Raw genomic sequence first — 20,753 nt, 5'->3', positions numbered from 1 at the left:
ATGTCCGAGCTCGTCACCCTATCTTTAAGGCTGAGCCCAGACACCCTACGGAGGAAACTCATTTCAGCTGCTTGTATCCGCGATCTCACCCTTTCGGTCACTACCCAAAGCTCATGGCCACAGGTGAGGGTTGGAAGGAAGATTGACTGGTAAATTGAGAGCTTTGCCTTCCGGCTCAGCTCCCTCTTCACCGCAACGGTCTGGTACAACGTCCGCATTACTGCTGATGCTGCACCAATCCGCCTGTCAATCTCCCGCTCCATCCTACCCTCACTCATGAACAAGACCCCAAGATACTTGAACTCCGTCACTTGAGGTAACAATTCATCTCCACCTGGAGGGAGTAATCCCCCATTTTCCAGTGGAGAACCATGGCCTCAGACTTGGAGTTGCTGACTCTCATCCCGACAATTCACACTCAGCTGCAAACCGCCCCAGTGCACACTGGAGGTCGCGTTCTGATGAAGCCAACAAAACCACATCATCTGCGAAGAGCAGAGATGTAATTCTGCGGTTCCCAAAATGGACACACTCCTCATCTTGGCTGCGCCTTGAGATCCCGTCCATGAATATCACAAACAGAATCGGCGACAAGGGACAACCTTGGCAAAGTCCGACACCCACTGAGAATCTCCGAGTATATCCCCGAGAATTGCCACCTTAATGTGGTGGAGGGGTTTGGGTGTCCTGGTGATCCTGGGAGCTGTGTTGTCAGGGGCAATAGCTCCTGGTAGGGTCTCCCAAGGCAAATTGGTCCCCGGGGGGGGGGCAGAATAAGAGTGATTCCCAAGAAACCCAATGAAAGTAAACCAGCAGAGTTACAACACTTCGCCCAGAAAGGGAAACCAAGGCCCCCTCCTGGAGCCAGACCTGGGAAAGGAGCTCACCAGCGAGTGGCTGGACCCACCACACGCAGGGATGAGCAGGGTGCAATACAGGCCAGGCATCGTAGATTGGTCCTCAGAACGTGGACAGTTGCGTTTTTATAGATGCACTTTTCAAATTATTTGCTCCACAACCACCCATTGCAAACAACCTTTTTGCGCTTCCTGGAGACACTCCCTTATCTTGGCCTTAGGCAGGTGGTGCAGTGTCAGGCTACCTAGCTTTGTTTGCTGATAAACATCTGTTGAGAAACCACCAGATGATGGTTATAAGGCTGCACTTATAACCATCATCTTACTTATCCTGTCTAATAAGAACAGAGTATGTTCAGGGGGGGCATATCTATTAAACCAACGTTTGCCTTTCCAAAGCAAAAAGACAGCAGGAGGTGTAAGAATGAATATATCCACAGAGCCTTGGTGAATGGAGAAAAAAACATCTTAAGAAGTTGGCTAATGTATTCTGAGAAGAATGATAGTCTGTATTGCTTTTGTTGCAGGATGTTTTCGCATGAAGATTTCAAATTGAACAAAGAAGGGCCGAAGGATTGGAAAAAAAAACCCATTTCATTGCTGAACACCCATGAACACAGCAAGGAGCATGCCACACAAATGCTAACATGGAAGGAGCTTGAGGTTCACACTGAACAAAAGAAAACAGTTGATCAATCAGAAATGGCGCTTGTTGAGGCTGAGAGAAAGAGCTGGCGCCAAGTCCTTAATAGAATTGGAGCCATGATTCGGTCATTAGCTCAGAGAAATATGGCTTTCAAAGGAACAATAGACACTCCCAACCAATCAGAGACAATGGTTGGTTGAGTGTTATGGCCAAATTTGATCCCATGATGAAGCAGCATATAAACAGAGTGCAGGGTGTTGTGAGCCATCATACACACTATCTTGACAAAACAATACAAAATGGGCTAATAGAGTCCATGGCCCAATCCCAATTTCCTCCTTTGGCCCTATCACTTGGCCCTACCCCTCCGTTTTGTACACGGCCACGTAGGGTAGAATGTCCTGTTTCTTTTGGGGAATGAGGAGTAGTGGACAATACACTTGCAAAGCAATCAGACATAAAAAATGTATGTCCTGGGTGTCTCCCCGCCTGCTGCCCAATGACTGCTGGGATAGGCTCCAGCATCCCCGCGACCCTGAGAGCAGGATAAGTGGTTCGGATAATGGATGGATGGATAGTACTATAACACTTTAATGTTATAATCACGTTGTAACATTCCAGGGACTCCTGAGCAAACCGGGCTCCGAATAAAATTCTGAGCCGCAGACGTAACGATTATGGTGACGATGTAATGAGTGGTGTCCCATTTCCTAGGGAAGGATTTCAAACCCTACTTCTTGTAGCTCCATTCTGCACTACCCAGTAGAGGGCACTCCAAAACTAGGGGTAGGGCTGGTAGGGAATTGGGATTGGGCCCATTTGTGCAAAGATTTTTGGGGAAAAAATGGTGGACGAAGTCAAAGCCCGTAGTATTTCTCCATTATTTTGGATTACACACCTAATTTGAGTCACATAGAACAGCTCTGTTCTTCTTAGGATAGTTTCACTGGAAATAAAGGAGCACTTCATGGGTTTCCTCTTGGCACAGCAGCCAACAGCGGGAAAGCCTTTCATCCCTTATTCTAAGAAGGCTTGAGGAGCTCAATATCCACTTTGAGGACTTTAGAGGACCGTACTACGACAACGGTGCCAACATGAGGGGAAAGAACAAAAGGTGTTCCAGCAAGGTGGAACCAACAAAGTCCATGAGCTTTTTTTGTTCCTTGAGGTGCTCATACTTGAAATCTGGTAGTAGCCGATGCTGCAAAGAGTTCTCAAGATACTGTTTGCTACTCTTGGGTATCTGATGAAAAATTTCACTCTGTTCCCAGCGTCTCCTCGCAGATGGACCATACTTCTCAAACATGTCAAAACCACATTGAAGTCATGGTCAGAAACGCGATGGGAGGGGCGTCCAGGTGGTGTGGTGGTCTATTCCATTGCCTGCCAACATGGGGCTCACCTGTTTGAATCCCCATGTTACCTCTGGCTTGGTCCGGCATCCCTGTGGACACAATTGGCCGTGTCTGCGGGCGGGAAGCCGGATGTGGGTATGTGTCCTGGTCGCTGCAATAGTGCCTCCTCTGGTCGGTCGAGGCGCCTGTTCGGGGGGGAGGGGGGACTGGGGGGGGAAATAGTGTGATCCCACGTGCTACATCCCCCTGGCGAAATCACTGTCAGGTGAAAAGAAGCGGCTGGTGACTCCACATGTATTAGAGGAGGCATGTGGTAGTCTGCAGCCCTCCCCGAATTGGCAGAGGGGGTGGAGCAGTGACCGGGACGACTCGGAAGAATGGGGTAATTGACTGGATACAAATGGGGAGAAAAAGGGGGGGGGGGCATTTAAAAAATAAATAAATAGATAAACGTGATGGGAAAGAAGAGTGAAAAGTATTGAGGCAATAATGTACCAAGCACCTCAAGTTAGAGATGGGGGCGGGGGATTCTACTGCAGATCCTGTTGTTAAAGTTGAGGCACAGTCTTTGGCTGAGGAGGTTCATACAGATTAACTGTTGGCTCAGTTGTCTGGTATGATATCCCCAGCAAAATTCAATATGTCAGCAAACTGATGCAATCAACTACAATGCAGTTGGATGTGGATGTGGCCGCGGGCCTCCTGAGGAAGACAAGGGATTCTCTCACCAAGTACAGACAGAGAGGCTTCACTGGTGCACAAACAACAGCAAAGGCGATCTGTGAGATGAATGCGGAGGCTGTACTCAAACAAAAGGGGCCGAGAACCACAAAATGGCATTTCAGCTACACAGCTCCAGATGAACCTATTGATGACGCATCAAAGAAACTGGAGATCACATTCTTCAGTGTGGTAGCGGATTCTGCCCATGTTCACTTGATGAAAGGTTTGAGACCCTGGAAGCATTCCAAGACAAGTTTGGAGTGCTGCTGAACTTCATCAACGTGCCCAAAGAGGACTTGCTAAGAAAGCAGTGCAAAGCCACCGAGTGACACATCGACTAAGGGAGGACAGTCAGACCTTTATGGCAGCGAACTGGCTGCAGAAATGGAGCAGTTTCCCAACTCGCCATCAAGTAACATGACTACAATGCAACGTCTGACTCTCCTCTATGAAAAGAAGCTTGCAGAAATCCATCCTAACATGTGGGGAGCTTTTTTTTAATGGATTTTCCCCCCCTTTTTCTCCCCAATTGTACCCGTCCAATTACCCCACTCTCCCAAGCCATCCCAATCTCTGCTCCACCCCCTCTGCCGATCCGGAGACTGTAGACTACCACATGCCTCATCCGATACATGTGGAGTCGCCAGCTGCTTCTTTTCACCTGACAGTGAGGAGTTTCGCCAGGGGGATGTAGAGCGTGGGAGGATCACGCTATCCCCCCAGTTCCCCCTCCCCCCTGAACAGGCATCCCCGACCGACCAGAGGAGGTGCTAGTGCAGCGATCAGGACACATACCCACATCTGGCTTCCCACCTGCAGACACGGCCAATTGTGTCTGTAGGGACGCCCGACCAAGGCGGAGGCAACATGGGGATTTGAACCCGCGATCCCTGTGTTGGTAGGCAATGGAATAGACCGCTTTGCTATCCGGACGCCCCAACATGTGGGAAGCTTCGAGAATTTCTGCCACTCTTCCCATAAGAGTGGCTGCTGTAGAGACGAATTTCTCTAAGCTCAAACTAATAAAACACGTATCTGAGGTCTTCCATGGGGCAAGAGCGTCTCCCTGGACTTCTGAGCATAGACCACCAAGTTTCAGAACAGCTACCATACGACGACACGATCGACGATTTCGCAGCAAGAAACACTAGAAGCGTCCAGTTGCAGAGGACGGCTGCAGTTTCAGTGTCTTACCTTTCTTATTCATTCTCATTTCTTATCTATTTTTCTCTATCTGTATTTAATCACAACAACCTCATGCAAAGAGATTTAAATAGCTGATATATTAATTTACCTTTTTGTTGCTGTGTTCTATTGATTCATTTTTCCAATTGTCATTTATGTACCAATTGCACATTCTGGTCACACATCAGATTGTACTGAAAGGCTTTTTCTTTTTTAAACCCTCATTTCTTGTTCCTTTTAACCTTAGTTAAAACTGGGGCTTGTGGGGCTTCTTAAGCTTCTTTTTTTTTTAATTATGTGCAATATTTGTATCTGGTTTTTGCTTTAATTGGCTCATTTATGTGGCTTTTTTATATTGCATTTATAAATTTTAAGTGTTATTGACTAGATAAATAAAGGGTGAATAACGCGAATATAGTCGGACATTATTTATCAGCTGTGCTTCTTCTTGAAGTTCTTCCCTTTTTTCTCGTCTCTGACCAAGGAAATTACAAGTGGTGAATTAAAAGCACAAATTTAATACGGGCAACGTCAGAACATTAGTCACCTCTTTTTTTCCTAAATTGCATTTATTTTTATTTGTATCTTTAGTCCTATTGCACGTGTTTCTTGCTCTTCCTTTTCTTTTTCCTCGGGTGTAAGCACGTGCTGCAAATGTGTATATACGATGTAAATTATTGTTAAAACAAACGTAACTACACATCTCCTTCAAGTTGTAAGTTCTTTGTGTTACGTTGAATAAATGTGTTGAATAAAAAAATTAAAAAAAGAAGCACAAATCTCTGGTCATGAGGGGGCGCCACAGACAAGCTTGCCTCGGGCGCCATGTTAGCTAGGGCCGGCCCTGCAGGTGAGCCACCTGTTTTACAGTCGGCACCACAGCAGGACAAGTGTTGCCACGTACTTCACGTAGCCTGTGTTACATTGCCAAGGCCGTGTTTGCTTTGGCCAAGTTTCCCGTGTTCTTACGGGGTGGGAACTGTTTGCCGCCGGCCTGACGGCACGGCACACAAGCCACAATGGCTGTGACACCTGCTCGGAGGGAGGGCCGGATGGGACATGACTCACACCAGCTTTCAGACAAATAAGGTGAATATAACTTCTGTTTCGCTAGTCTACCTGATCTCTCACGTATGTCTTCAACCTTACGAGGAAGAGTGAACACAGCTGGAGGCAGGGCGGGGCCACATGTGCCGAGCACTTAGCAATACGCCGGCAGCGGCTCGGGCCGAGACACGAGAGCAGACAACACCGCGGACATCAGGGTCCTCTTAATGTGCTCTTTATTGTGGCCGATTGCCCCGTGAGTGTCAAGAGAGTTGGTGGGGAACTTATCTCATGTGAGCAGACCTCCGCAGCACCAAGCTCACGGACGGGCTTGCCAACAGGCTGCATTGTATGGAAGAAGAGTGTGACCAACGACGCCGCGTATTCTTGGTAATCGAATGATAAAATACAAAAGAGCGAATAACACCACGATGCAGCCCGCTGGCGAACCAGGGACTGAGTTTTTATATTCGGCAGCAGACACAACTTCAGCGCTGTTTCAGAGACGTACAGACGACTGCTTAGTATCATGGGGCTGATAATGGACTGCAATCCCTACCATATATATATATATATATATACACACACACACACACACACACACAAACAGGCACATATATATGTACATATAGAAGACACACACACACACACACACACACAGGTATATATATATGTGTGTGTGTGTGTGTGTATATATGTATGGTATATATACATATGTACTATATATGTGTATGTAAATATCCACACACACAAATATACAGGCATATATATGTATAAATCTGTTGTATATATACGTATATACAATATATATACAACATATATATGTATATATACATATATATTTCCTTATTCTGCGTTTAACCCATGCTAGCTGTGTAGCTAGGAGCAGCGGGCAGTCGCTAGTGCAGCGCCCGGGGACGTTTTGCCCTAATGCCACAGATTTCCTGAACTCTCCCTGACATAAATCCCCTCTGTCCTCTGGATGCAGCCTTCCTGAGTGACAGCTGCTGTCTGTCTGTCTCCCTCCAAAGGCCGAGGTGAGCTCCCCCATACTGCGAGGGGCCAGGACCGCAGCGGAGGGCTGGCATCGGCCCCGAGAGGAGAGGTCCTGACTGGCAGAGTCCCCAGGCGGGGGAAGGTGGAGCGGGGTTGATTAGGAAGGTCAGCCTCTCCGGGGCAACAGAATCGCCTCACTCCCCTGCCACGCCTCCGGCAGGGGCAACAGAGACCGCGCAAAAGAGGGGGGGGTAGGAGCCGCCAGCACGCGTATCCAAACACGCACATGTGTGTAATGCCGGCATCAGTGTTAACACATGCACCGCTGCACACAGTTCACACAAAGACAGTCGTAAAAAATACATGTATCCAACAGACAGACTGACAGCCGCACACAGACTCACACAGAGAAGCACACATCTGAACACAGGCAGATATAGACACACGCACAGAAGCACACTTCTTTTTTGAAACTCACACGGAAACAGATCCCCTATATTAAAACACACACACACACACATCCATATATTAAAACACACACATATCCATATATTAAGACACACACAGACTCACACCCATATATTAAAACTAGCACACACACACACACACACACACACAGCTCCAGCTAATCTCATCTCACCAGAAGGGATATGCCTGGCAGACACAACCTTCACTCTCTTCCAGTCTTGAAAACCCAAGGAGAGGGTGTGTGTGTGCATGTGTGTGTGTGTGTGTGTGCATGAGAGTGTGTGTGTGTGCGTGCATGCTGACGCATTTTGTGTGTCAGTGTGTCTTTAAACCACTGATTTAAAAACAAGTTGGAGTCCTGTGTGCTTTTAGCGGTGAAGTGGCTGCTCCGGCTGCCACAGACGGGCCCGGTACCGTTGCAGACACAACCTTCACGGCTCTCTTTCAAGCAAATAGCATAATGACTCATTAAAAACGGCCTTTCATAGCAAGGGTACATTAAAAAAAAAAAAAAAACCACGTTAACAACAAGGACACAGGAACAGAGGCTTCAGCTCGAGTGTGTGTGTGTGTGTGTGTGTGTGTGTGTCAGAGCATAAACTGAATATGAATTGGTGGAAGCATTAAATATTGAACGGAAAAAATATTCCCAGGCCTATCTCAGCTTATATAACAACATTGGCAGGATTCACATAAGGGGGAGCGGGTATATTTTTGAGGCTTGCACTTCTTGGCACATATGTACAGTAAAGCGGCGTCTCTTCCTCCCACCGCCACCTAATTAAACTGTAAAACTCATCTGAATTTCATCGAAACTCCATGCCCGGTGCATAGATTCATGCTCTGCAAGCTGAAGGCATGAGGGTCCACCGTAAAACAGAATTCATATGTTTCATTCCTCTGATCTACGCGCACTTCTGGGAGTATTTGACAAGGTTAGGAAAAATAAGAGGAACGTATCAAAAAATATATTAAGATCCTCCGACATCAAGACAACACTATGTGAATCTCAGTGGGAAAACAGACATCAGATCTTCACCTACATTAATCCAGTTTTAATTGGTGAAGTCAATACAACTATACGTTCTCCTTGAACTGGATCGGCGAAATCAAAATAACACAAGATGCTGCGCATGACTCGCGTCGCCTCCCACACTCCATCTTATGTGCTTCATTGACAGTTTTGACTGCATTGTCCAGCCACAACAGATGACCACTTCCATGCTGTCTGGAGACTGAACATGTCCCAACCTTCTGGTCAGAGGTCACGAGCAGGCTATCCGACGGCCCCTGACCTTAGCCCTCCTCTTCACCCCTTTCTATTTTTATTAAGAGACTTCACTTCAAATGCCAAAACCATCTAAACCTCTCATATTGATATTATAATATATGATAATATAAAATATAATAATCCATAATAATATTAATAGCATTGAGCACTGCCAAAAAAAAATTAATTTTTTTTTACTCAGTTGGGAAGATTTGACCATCCATAAACCCCTGGCTCAACCTGTTAAACATTGTGAGGGGGGAAAAAATTACAGCAATCTTAAATAACACCGAATCCTTCCAGACCACCTAGTTCCCATTTTTGCAGCTGATTTTTCCACGTACACTCTGTGACTCATTTGACTCATTTACCCCCCACCCCCTCCAAACTACACAAAATGCACCGCAGAGTGCAGAAGTGGGTGGTGTTACATCAGGGGGCCTCGGTTCCCGCAAGCCAAATCTCATTCATTTCCCCCATAGCCAGAGTCACATAACTGACTGTTCACGCATCTCTAACACTTGGGTGGTGGAACCATCGGTATAAACGACTGGGAACTGCCCAATCACGGAGGTAAACATTCTGTGGCCCACGCTGGTCAAGCTTTGCAGCTAGCTAAACTCTTCCAATAACATAATTCAGCAGTGGTTTTAATCAATTCAACAACAACAAAATATGGTACATTATCCTGCTCGTGACCACCACCAACTGGTCTGAAGCGCACCGATGGGCATTAGGGGTGGGGCGATACTGGATCGAATTCCGAATCGTTCGATACGGTCTCCACGGTTCGAGACCGTCCCCATTTCGCGAGACTGTGTTAAAACTAGAACGACCAGGATTTCACCCCCCACCTAAAACGACCATGGGTGGTCAAAATGACCGCTGGTTTTTCAACTCTATATTCTGTCAGGATAAATACCCAGTTGAGATATTAACGCATCACATATGTTAGTGTGTCTGTTAGGAAACGACTGACACCCAAAATTAACATTTTAACAACATTAATACTGTAGCGAATTCAGGAGGTAGCCGGGAATCTGCACGAACCCGAGTCTCCCGCACTATGGGCGACTAGGTTAACCAGTCGACTAAAGGGCCTGACCCGTTAGCCAGCGGGCTAGCGAGTCTACACAGCCGTGATCGTTACAATACTACGTTTCAAACAATTTAAAATGGCCGCTGTCCAACGCCTGTAAATACTGCAACGCCTCGGTGGTAGTCATGGTGCGTCTGAAACGGCGGCTGTACCCAGACATGCTGGAAACGATACCTGAAAAACAAAACGGAAAACGCATATTGCTAAAACGCATACTGCTAATCTAACAAACATAACAAGACCTACAAAACGTGAAAGGTAAAAAAACCCAAAAACAACGTTGCGAAGGAAATGACGCGACAACACATGTCACAAAGTGACATGACGCCAACGATGACGCGCAAATTACGTGCGGTCATTTTGACCGCTCACTGTCGTTTTAGGTAGATCTTAAACTTTGTTTGCGCAATTGATCTAACACTTATTTTAATGCACATATATGCAATTCTAGGAGCATTCAGGGAGCGGCAGATCTGTATCTTTTCCCTCCCACAAAGTTATTAAACTTGGGTGTTTTGTCTCTTGCTTACCAAGGCATCGTCCACTGCATCGTACTGAATCGAAACCGTGAGCCCTGTAGCGCCGCATTATGTAATAACGCCGCATTATGTAACAATGTAATAAATTTTCACATCATTATGTAATAACGCCACCTTTTTTTCCAATCAAGACATTGTGGAGTTAGAAAACAACGAGACAGGAGACGTGAGAGTAGACGTAGTCGAGGTAGTTTACTAGCTCCAACTTAGCATGTCATACATTCGACAACGACACTGAACTGTGAACCGGAAGCGGAAGTGCATTATCTTACCCCTCGCCTCTTCCCTTAAAGGTACACCGTCCTCTTAGGTGAATGTCTCTCGTTATATAGATGTGGGTCACCACAACATAAATTTTGGTGGTTTATTACATAATGCACCAAATTATTACATTTTCTTCATCAAAAAGTGTAACATCCGCATTTTGTCATAAGTTGTTACATATTGCGCCGGTTATTACAAAATGCGGATGTTACACTTTTTGATGAAGAAAATGTAATAATTTGGTGCATTATGTAATAAACCACCAAAATTTATGTCTTGATTTGAAAAAAACGCGGCGTTATTACATAATGCGGCGCTACAAGCCCTGAATCGGGAGACGTCTCGAACCGTGAGATTTGTGAATTGTCTCACCCCCTAGTAAGTGCGCTGCTGCTTTCTTTAGACCAGTGTTTCTCAACCCAGTCCTCAAGGAACCCCTATCCTGCAGATTTTCATTGTAACCCTGCATAGGTGGCCCTGCTTGTACTTACTCGACCAATCATCTCGCAGCACTTAATTATGCAAGGTGTGCAACATCTGACACAATTCATTGCTGATTGGTTGAAATACTACAAACAGGTGCCTATTCAGGGTTGCAAAGAAAATATGCAGGATAGGGGGTCCTTGAGGACTGGGTTGAGAAACACTGGTTTAGACTCATTTTGTGAAGGAACGTACCCATGAGCCTCCACAGTAACAGCCGTGGAGGCTCATGGGCACTGTAGTTTTTGAGGTGCCGAACAGACAACGCAAAACAAAACAAAAACCAAAACCAAACACGATTTCTCAGAAAAAGAAGTTGAAACCTTTATAACTGATGGTCATCAAGTATCCCTGCAGTATCGCTTAGCCATCTGGGAGACCCCCGGATGGTTTTCCAGTCGAAAGCATCACTGCGGTAGTCGTTAAATGTAAAACTCCCACCCTGAGGAGCGGATGGGGAAAACTTTTATGGGAACCAGCATGTCCACCCACGTCCCCACTCCATGAGCCAAACACACTGTGCAACATTTCTTCTTCCAATATACCTCCCATCCTTTCCCTCCCTGTCTCGTCTTATCCCCCCCCCCATCCTGTCCTGTCTCACCCCGTTTTCCTCACCCATTTTCTACTTTATCACACCTCTGTCCATTTATCATCGTTATTGTCGTCTCCTCTCCTTTTTCTTTTTTTGCTTTGCTGGCAGATTGTTGTCCTCATCTGTCAAGTCTTTGTTAGTTTGTCAGGTGTTGTCATTTCTGTCTTTTGCCCTGCAGCCCCCCCCCCCCAAAAAAAAGAAAAATAACAGCAACAACTAATGGTGAACTGCAATCTCATCCAGACTCAGGGAAGTGAAACGTCTTTCTGGTTAAAGATTCAGGAAACGGACTTTATGGACACCCACGATGCTCGTTTGAGATTTCACGCCGAGGACAGCGGTATGTTTTCCCCTCCTCACCCGTCAGACCCAGTCTCACCGAGGCATTAATATCTCCTCGAGGAGCATGCGAGGAATACGCTGACTTTCCCCCCCCCTTCGTTTTAATTAGCTCTTTGATCAATACACCATTGTTTGATGAGACGGTGGGTAACAAGTGTCTCCTTTGTGCTTTTCTTCAACATTAAGAGCACTACCGCGCCTCACAGGTAACGCCAGGCTGAAGCATTTACATGTGCTGCTGCAGACTAATTGAATAGCGTGCAGGGGTGGGATCCAACTCCTGCACATCTTCCCTCTGCACCACTGCAAGCTGACCAGAGAACCTGCTTACCAAGCTGTTAGCATATCCCGTCCTTGGTACGGGATATGAAAGTCCAAGTTTCACACACACACAGACACACACATGCACGCTCAGTGAGAACCAAGTGAAAGCCTTGAATCTCGACTCTCGGAAGCGCCTCCAAAACATCACGAACTCTTCTATAAAAACTTCTACGAAAAACGAACAAATGACTCAACGGGGAAAAAGGTGCTTCTGTTTTCACGAGAAGATTTGTGTTTTTTCATGAGAACCGTGTTTTACTCCCCTAGAGTGGGGTTCGGATCACAACCCACCGTGCCTTCACCATTCACTTCTCTCCGTCACTCTATTCTAGATTCACACACACACACACACACACACACACCATGCAGTCTCTATAAATGTCTTGTGTCCCGTGGAAACAACTTCCTAAAAAAAAAGAAAAGGGGATATGTACATATGGACACATTCACAGTGGTGTCCCTAGGCAGGAACGAAAAAAAAAAATGGGTGAGATCACACCAGTTTGGCATACCCTGGCCTCATTTTCGTGGACCATTATCCAAACTATGCATAGATTCATATTATCTATCCATCCAAAAAGAGGATAAAGACCCACTTCAGTGTGCCTCATTCCGTCCAATTTCCTTATTAAATGCAGATCAGAAGATGCTAGCTAAAATTCTAGCAGCGAGATGAGAGAAGATTTTGCCTCAGATTACGCCGCCACACCAAATGGGCTTCATTCTAAATGGGCATTCCAGCTCAAATTTGAGAAAATTACTACACATTATGTAGTCCCCTCCGAGCCGCTCCCCTGAAGCGGTTGTATCACTTGATGCTGAAAAAGCGTTCGATCGTGTTGAATGGCAATATTTGTTCATCAACCCTAAAGGAACTGGATTTGACGATGCCGTCACCTCTTTCCTCGCGGGTTTCCCCCGGGGTGCTCCGGTTTCCTCCCACAGTCCAAAAGACATGTAGGTCAGGTGACTCGGCCGTAATAAATTGTCCCTAGGTGTTAATGTGTGGGCCCTGTGATGGCCTGGCGGCCTGTCCAGGGTGTCTGCCCGCCTGCCACCCAGTGACTGCTGGGATAGGCTCCAGCATTCCCTGGGATAAACAGCTTGGATAATGGATGGATCCATCACATACTACCACCCATTATAATTAAGGGTTGTGAGGGCTGGAGGCTATCCCAACATGCAATGCACTGACTAAGTAGGAGTACTGAGAAACAAGTAAGTACTTTCTCCATCTAGTCACACTTAGAAAAAAGTAAAAAAGGGAAAGGGAAAAAAGGGGGTGTAGATGTAGAGGACAGTGATGGAGGTGTCCGTGTATAAAGGATATAAAGAGGTGTAGCTGTAGAGGACAGTGATGGAGGTGTCCATGTATAAAGGAAATAAAGGGGTGTAGATGTAGAGGACAGTGATGGAGGTGTCCATGTATAAAGGAAATAAAGGGGTGTAGATGTAGAGGACAGTGATGGAGGTGTCCATGTATAAAGGATATAAAGGGGTGTAGATGTAGAGGACAGTGATGGAGGTGTCCATGTATAAAGGAAATAAAGGGGTGTAGATGTACAGGACAGTGATGGAGGTGTCTATGTATAAAGGAAATAAAGGGGTGTAGATGTAGAGGACAGTGATGGAGGCGTCCATGTATAAAGGATATAAAGGGGTGTAGATGTAGAGGAGAGTGATGGAGGTGTCCATGTATAAAGGAAATAAAGGGGTGTAGATGTAGAGGACAGTGATGGAGGTGTCCATGTATAAAGTATATAAAGAGGTGTAGATGTAGAGGACAGTGATGGTGGTGTGGGTTAGACTGAAGGTGACGGTGTTGTAGTAGAAGTTCTCGTCCCATCTCCTCACTAGTCTACCAAGAGAGTTTAGGTGGCGAACGCTGGTGTGTCACCTTCTTTATTGTTCTAGTCCGCTGGACCACATGTGTGTTGCCCAGGTCACATGGGTCTCTGATTCCTTTTTTTGGGGGGGGGGGTTTCCCCCCCTTTTTCTCCCCAATTGTATTTGGCCAATTACCCCACTCTTCTGAGCCATCTTGGTTGCTGCTCCACCCTCTCTGCCGAACCGGGGAGGGCTGCAGACTACCACGTCTCCTCCAATACATGTGGAGTCGCCAGCCGCTTCTTTTCACCTGACAGTCAGGAGTTTCGCCAGGGGTACGTAGCGCGTGGGAGGATCACGCTATTCCCCCCAGTTCCCCCTCCCCCCAAACAGGCACCCCGACCGACCAGAGGCGGCGCTAGTGCAGCAACCAGGACACATACCCACATGCAGCCTCCCACCCGCAGACACGGCCAAGTGTGTCTGTAGGGAGGCCCGACCAGGCCGGAGGCAACACGGGGACTCAAACTGGCGATCCCCGTGATGGCAGGCAACGGAATAGACCACAATGCTACCCGGACGCCCCCAGAAGAGGTTGATTTTGATGTACATTTTCTCCCAGGCATAAGAAAAAGCACAGCTCTTCTCCCTCTACGCGGCCGTGTGATGTGTGTGTCCTTTTTGTTGTTGAATTCATCATGTAAGCAATCACTGCTGCTGCCCAAGACCAGTACCGACATGTTTTCAGCTCAAAAAAATGCTCCAATGTGCATATATATATATATATATACACTACCGTTCAAAAGTTTGGGATCACCCAAACAATTTCGTGTTTTCCATGAAAAGTCACACTTATTCACCACCATATGTTGTGAAATGAATAGAAAATAGAGTCAAGACATTGACAAGGTTAGAAATAATGATTTTTATTTGAAATAAGATTTTTTTTACATCAAACTTTGCTTTCGTCAAAGAATCCTCCATTTGCAGCAATTACAGCATTGCAGACCTTTGGCATTCTAGCTGTTAATTTGTTGAGGTAATCTGGAGAAATTGCACCCCACGCTTCCAGAAGCAGCTCCCACAAGTTGGATTGGTTGGATGGGCACTTCTTTGAGCAGATTGAGTTTCTGGAGCATCACATTTGTGGGGTCAATTAAACGCTCAAAATGGCCAGAAAAAGAGAACTTTCATCTGAAACTCGACAGTCTATTCTTGTTCTTAGAAATGAAGGCTATTCCATGCGAGAAATTGCTAAGAAATTGAAGATTTCCTACACCGGTGTGTACTACTCCCTTCAGAGGACAGCACAAACAGGCTCTAACAGGTACTATTTAATGAAGATGCCAGTTGGGGACCTGTGAGGCGTCTGTTTCTCAAACTAGAGACTCTAATGTACTTATCTTCTTGCTCAGTTGTGCAACGCGGCCTCCCACTTCTTTTTCTACTCTGGTTAGAGCCTGTTTGTGCTGTCCTCTGAAGGGAGTAGTACACACCGGTGTAGGAAATCTTCAATTTCTTAGCAATTTCTCGCATGGAATAGCCTTCATTTCTAAGAACAAGAATAGACTGTCGAGTTTCAGATGAAAGTTCTCTTTTTCTGGCCATTTTGAGCGTTTAATTGACCCCACAAATGTGATGCTCCAGAAACTCAATCTGCTCAAAGAAGTGCCCATCCAACCAATCCAACTTGTGGGAGCTGCTTCTGGAAGCGTGGGGTGCAATTTCTCCAGATTACCTCAACAAATTAACAGCTAGAATGCCAAAGGTCTGCAATGCTGTAATTGCTGCAAATGGAGGATTCTTTGACGAAAGCAAAGTTTGATGTAAAAAAAATCTTATTTCAAATACAAATCATTATTTCTAACCTTGTCAATGTCTTGACTCTATTTTCTATTCATTTCACAACATATGGTGGTGAATAAGTGTGACTTTTCATGGAAAACACAAAATTGTTTGGGTGATCCCAAACTTTTGAACGGTAGTGTATATATATACATATATATATACGTATATTTATACTGTACTAGCGCTTCAGCTCGTAATAATGTTATCCGTGTCTGCGAGAACATTTGTGCCCATCTGTGTGCTTCGAGATTAAAGGTATGGGCGTATTGCGGAACGGTGGGATCTTCTCGTCTGTTTGTTTGGAGGAGGCCCACTGGCGTTACTGCCTTCCCACCCCTACAAACCATTCTGCACTTTATATTGTTCAACCGCCCCGTTAAGTACACGGACCCAAACTTAAGTGCCATCTCGAATACAAAGATTGGGTAGGGGCCTCCAAAGCTTGCTTTCCGTACAACTGGGGAGGACAGCCGAGACAGGACGCGAAGACGTATACGAGCTCGACAACAGACGGCGGGTGGTTACGCCGGCAGGATGTGGACTAGTGTTTAGCAGGCAGAGTAGCAGTGATATAGCGAGCGATACAGCCAGTAAGGAGTTTACAGCGGACTGGATCATAAACAAAATGTCAGACAGTTTTGCTGTATACAACATTACGTGATGAATTCTATCGATCCCGTGAACAGTGGTCGCCGGCCGCTCAGCAAAGACATTATGTATGTAGAAACACAGCATCCATCCAGATAACACCCAGGCCAGGAGCAAGGCAGGCAGGAAAAACCTGCTCGCTGGACACTTGGGAAATGCAATCTATACTGCAGCTCGCTCAAATTTGAATTGGACACTGACAATAAAAAACTAATAACACAACTGGAATTACAAATTACAAGTGAGGCTGGGCGTTCGGGTAGCGTGGCGGCCTGTTCCGTTGCCTACCAGCACGGGGATCACCGGTTCGAATCCCCGTGTTACCTCCGGCTTGGTCGGGCGTCCCTACAGACACAATTGGCCGTGTTTGCGAGTGGGAAGCCGGATGTGGGTATGTGTCCTGATCGCTGCACTAGCACCTCCTCTGGTCAGTCAGGGGCGCCTGTTCGGGTGGGTGGGTGGGTGGGTGGGGGGGGGGAATAGCGGGATCCTCCCATGCACTACGTCTCCCTGGCAAAACTCCTCACTGTCCGGTGAAGAGAAGCGGCTGGCGACTCCACATGTATCGGAGGAGGCATGTGGTAGTCTGCAGCCTTCCCCGGATCAGCTGAGGGGGGTGGAGCAGATAGCAGGACAGCTTAGAAGAGTGGAGTAACTGGCCAAGTACAATTGAGCAGGAAAAACGGGGGGGAAATCCCCCCCAAAAAAGAAAAAAAATTACAAGTGAGTCTGAATCGAAATGACCCCTACAAGTCTGGGAACTATGAAGTGAACATGCAAAACCTTCGCTTGTGTGGACCTCACTGGTCAAGCGCCCATGGGTGTGTGCTCTGCAAGCCCAGATGGTAATCCAGGTAAGGGTCTAACCATTTCGAATCACCCAACTGGCTTTTTTATACTAGCAATATCAATGCTAGCTAGCTAGCCAGTTGCTACTACACGTTACGTTGCAGGCGATACAATGGGAAGGATTCATGACTCTGGAATGCTGACAAACACAACGACTTCGGTAGCGTCGGCGGCAGGTTAGCTCCCTATGAGCCAGATGGCCAGTGTGGATCTATAGGAGGTGTAAGTGTGAGAAAAAGAGCAGGGGAACACATTAGAGAGTGGAAAAAGGACACGTGAAAGGCAAGAGAAAAAAGAGAGAAAATGCACCGGGAGAGCAGGAGATGTGGAGGGGAGACAGAAGAGGGGCCCTGGAGAGCACAAGTCAAATGGAGCAATAGAAGAAAAATGAGCAGTTGAGAGGATGGAGCAATCAGAGAGAGAGAGAGAGAGAGAGAGAGAGAGAGAGAGAGAGAGAGAGAGAGAGAGAGAGAGAGAGAGAGAGAGAGAGAGAGAGAGTAGCAGAGCAGAGCAGGCACAGCTTTTATGACTTACACCCTAAATCACCATTGATCTTTGTTTACAGATGTTTAGGTCCCGTCAGCCCTGCAAAGGCAACACCTCTTACAGCACTGCTTGACAGTGAAGCAGTCAAGCATGTCACAGCGTCAGAATTATAAGGTTTTGTGTAACGTTTGGTCACACATGGGTATTAGATATGTTGCGGCTTTACCTTTACCTGTAACGCAAGCTAGATGTTTCAGAATGTCGCCTTTTCCTCCACTTGCAAGTGGCAATGAATGCAAATCAAAGTGTCGTGCTCGAATGGCCATTTCGGACTTAAAATGTTTAAGAGCGCCTAAACCCGGGACCATTTTAGCGAGTTTGATGACATCTACAGGTTAAAGAAACAGGTATATGTCAGAAACACGGCAGACTGGTCTGGGTCTGTGATGTAAGCATAGCAGGGTAAACATAGCTGCAGATAATGACAAGTGGGTCTGCTGGATACAGGTGTGCCAAATAAGCAGCAGTCACAGTACTACGGACAATTGTTAAGTGTCTGTCAATGCTGACAGATGTGCTGGTTACTCCTAAATCTGCTATGCTAACGTCACAGAGTACCAAGACCCGCCTGGCATGTTTTTTAACCTTTATACGGTTTTTAACCTGTAGATGTCAGCAGACTCAATACAACGGTCCAGGGGTTTAGTTGTTCTTTGATATTTCAATATGTCACAGAGTAAACATTACAATTCCTAGCTCGGGATGCGTGCACCCCAGGTCGGACTTCAAGCGGGAAGCGTATCTACCTGACCAGTGGCCAGTCGTGGCGCCGGTGCGGTCCATGCAGGTGTTGCTGACGGGCAGGAAGACGGTCTCCCAGCCGCCGGTGGCGTAGCGCCAGTTGTGGGACTCGAGGATGAGGGTGCGCTGGGTGCCGTACGCGATCATGAAACAGTAGACCACGTGGTGCAGCTGGCAGCCATAACCGCAGCCCTTATTGATGTTGCACACCAACTTCCGTGCCTTGCTGCAGTCTGGGGGGTTCTGGGAGACGACAGGAGGGAGGGGGGGGGAGGGGGAGGAGAGGGGGGAAAATGTTTGAATTTTTTTTACATTTTTTGATTATTACTTGACCTTGGCGTTTCATCCCTCCAAGCCCGGATCGCCAACTTGTAATAACATATGAGTAATATCGTTTCTTCCCTCCCTCAGCCCCCCCGAGTGTCTCTTCCCCTCCCTGTTCCAGCCGTGTGGCTCTGGCTCTGCTATGCTCTCTCGCTCTTCACCTCCTCTATGTCACTCTACCATTCCGTCTCTTATATTTAGTCCCTTTTGTGTGCTCTCTCGCTCTCCCTCTCCTCCCTGCTCGCTCCCTCTTCTTCCCTATATCACAAAGTAGCTTCAAAAATAATACAGCCATTGATGAGAAGAATGCAAAACCATAATCTCTGTGAGTGCGCTGCTGTGCGTGTGCATGCGTGTGCGTGTGCGTGTGCGTGCGTGTGCGGATTCTACGAACAATAAAAAACCCCACCAGCAGTCACACGGTGTTCTTGATGCGACAACTGAGTCGGAGTGATGTGCACCGCAGCAAGCGCGCACATCTCCTCAACATTCGTGCCAACCATCTTCCTAAACAGCAATTACTGGCTGATGGGAGTATTTTCCTCATTAGTCTGCCACAGCTGCAGACAGTTCATGATAATCAGGCCGCCTGGCACCCACCGGCCCACGCTGCCGATCACGCTCGCGCTCGCGCTCGCTGTTTGTGAGAGCAAGGGGAGAGGAGACGAGGGGGGGGGGGGGAAGAAGGCACGCTCCCTATCTTGAAAAAAGAAACAGAAAAAGAAAAAGTCATTAACGCCGTTGCCGCCATGCCCATGTCATACAGTGTAGTCGTCACCTATGACAAAGCCGAGGTATCTCCGCGCAGGAATTCGCTGCCAATTTGGCGTCGGCCCTGCAGGTGCACGCTAATTTGCACCGGCGCTAATGACCCACCCGTTGTGCGCGTCGATAGAAAGCGTTGTGGGACGAGGGCTGTTGACAAAAAAAATAAATAAATAAAAAATAAATGAAATAAGAATAAAAGGCCTTGAAAGGCTCGTCTCCGTGGACTGGAGCTCGGGCGTCGCAGCCGAGTCGAGAGCGCAGCCCGGCACGGGGCGGGTGGCGCGGAGGCTGCGGCTGATAATGACGAGGCTCAAATGACGCCGAAGGGCTCGAGGACTCGGTTCAAGGATAACGACAGAAGGCGCGAGCTCAAAGTCGGCCCCTAAGTGCTGCTCTGTAGGTTAAGTGGCCGTTTAAACGGAGCGGGTTTTGTGGGCACGGCGCGTGGAGCCGGGCGCAGAGCGGCTTATTTTTCTTTTTTTTGCATAACACAGAGCTGCTATTTGTGGAAAAGAGGGGACTAGGAGGGCACAGTCCGGATAAGCACCGGCTAGCGGGGACGTTTCCCAGCACCGCGCCATGTACCGGAAGAGAAGGGAAAGCCGCACGCTGAGCATGCTTCCATGCACACTAATAACCCCCGCCTAATGGGGCTAACGATTTTAAAAGACAATATCTCCAGCAACGTTTGAAATCATGCGAGTCCTCCATACGTGGACCCCCTTCCGTAATTGCTCTCCACTCTGCGCTCTTTGCATTGCACGAAGAGCACCTGACTCGCTGTGTCCGGTGACCTTTCCCGTGCACGGTGTGAAGCGGCTGAGAGAACGTGACTAAGATGTGTATGAAACGCGTCGGCACTCTGCTGCGCCATACTGCCGGTTCTGAAGTTACCCCAGTAATGCCGACCACACGAAGGCCTTCGCTGCGACTGTTTCCGCGGTCAGAGTAATGTCCTCATCCATTTAGGACGATCTTATTAGTGTGCATGAGAACATACCCGCTGTTT

General features: G+C 47.2%; 1 protein-coding gene across 2 annotated transcripts in view; it reads right to left on the bottom strand.

Moving 5' to 3' along the window:
- The window catches only part of fut8b (fucosyltransferase 8b (alpha (1,6) fucosyltransferase)), a 117,965-nt gene that overhangs the window by 12,610 nt on the left and 84,602 nt on the right, over window positions 1–20,753 (bottom strand). For both annotated transcript variants that reach the window (XM_056294844.1, XM_056294845.1), the window contains one exon: window positions 18,658–18,895. In XM_056294844.1, the coding sequence (XP_056150819.1) occupies window positions 18,658–18,895 (238 nt within the window). The remainder of the gene's footprint in view (window positions 1–18,657; window positions 18,896–20,753) is intronic.

This window comes from Lampris incognitus, chromosome 15 (genome assembly GCF_029633865.1).
Source record: "Lampris incognitus isolate fLamInc1 chromosome 15, fLamInc1.hap2, whole genome shotgun sequence".
Taxonomy (NCBI): Eukaryota; Metazoa; Chordata; class Actinopteri; order Lampriformes; family Lampridae; genus Lampris; species Lampris incognitus.
This window is presented reverse-complemented; position numbering and strand designations above follow the sequence as displayed.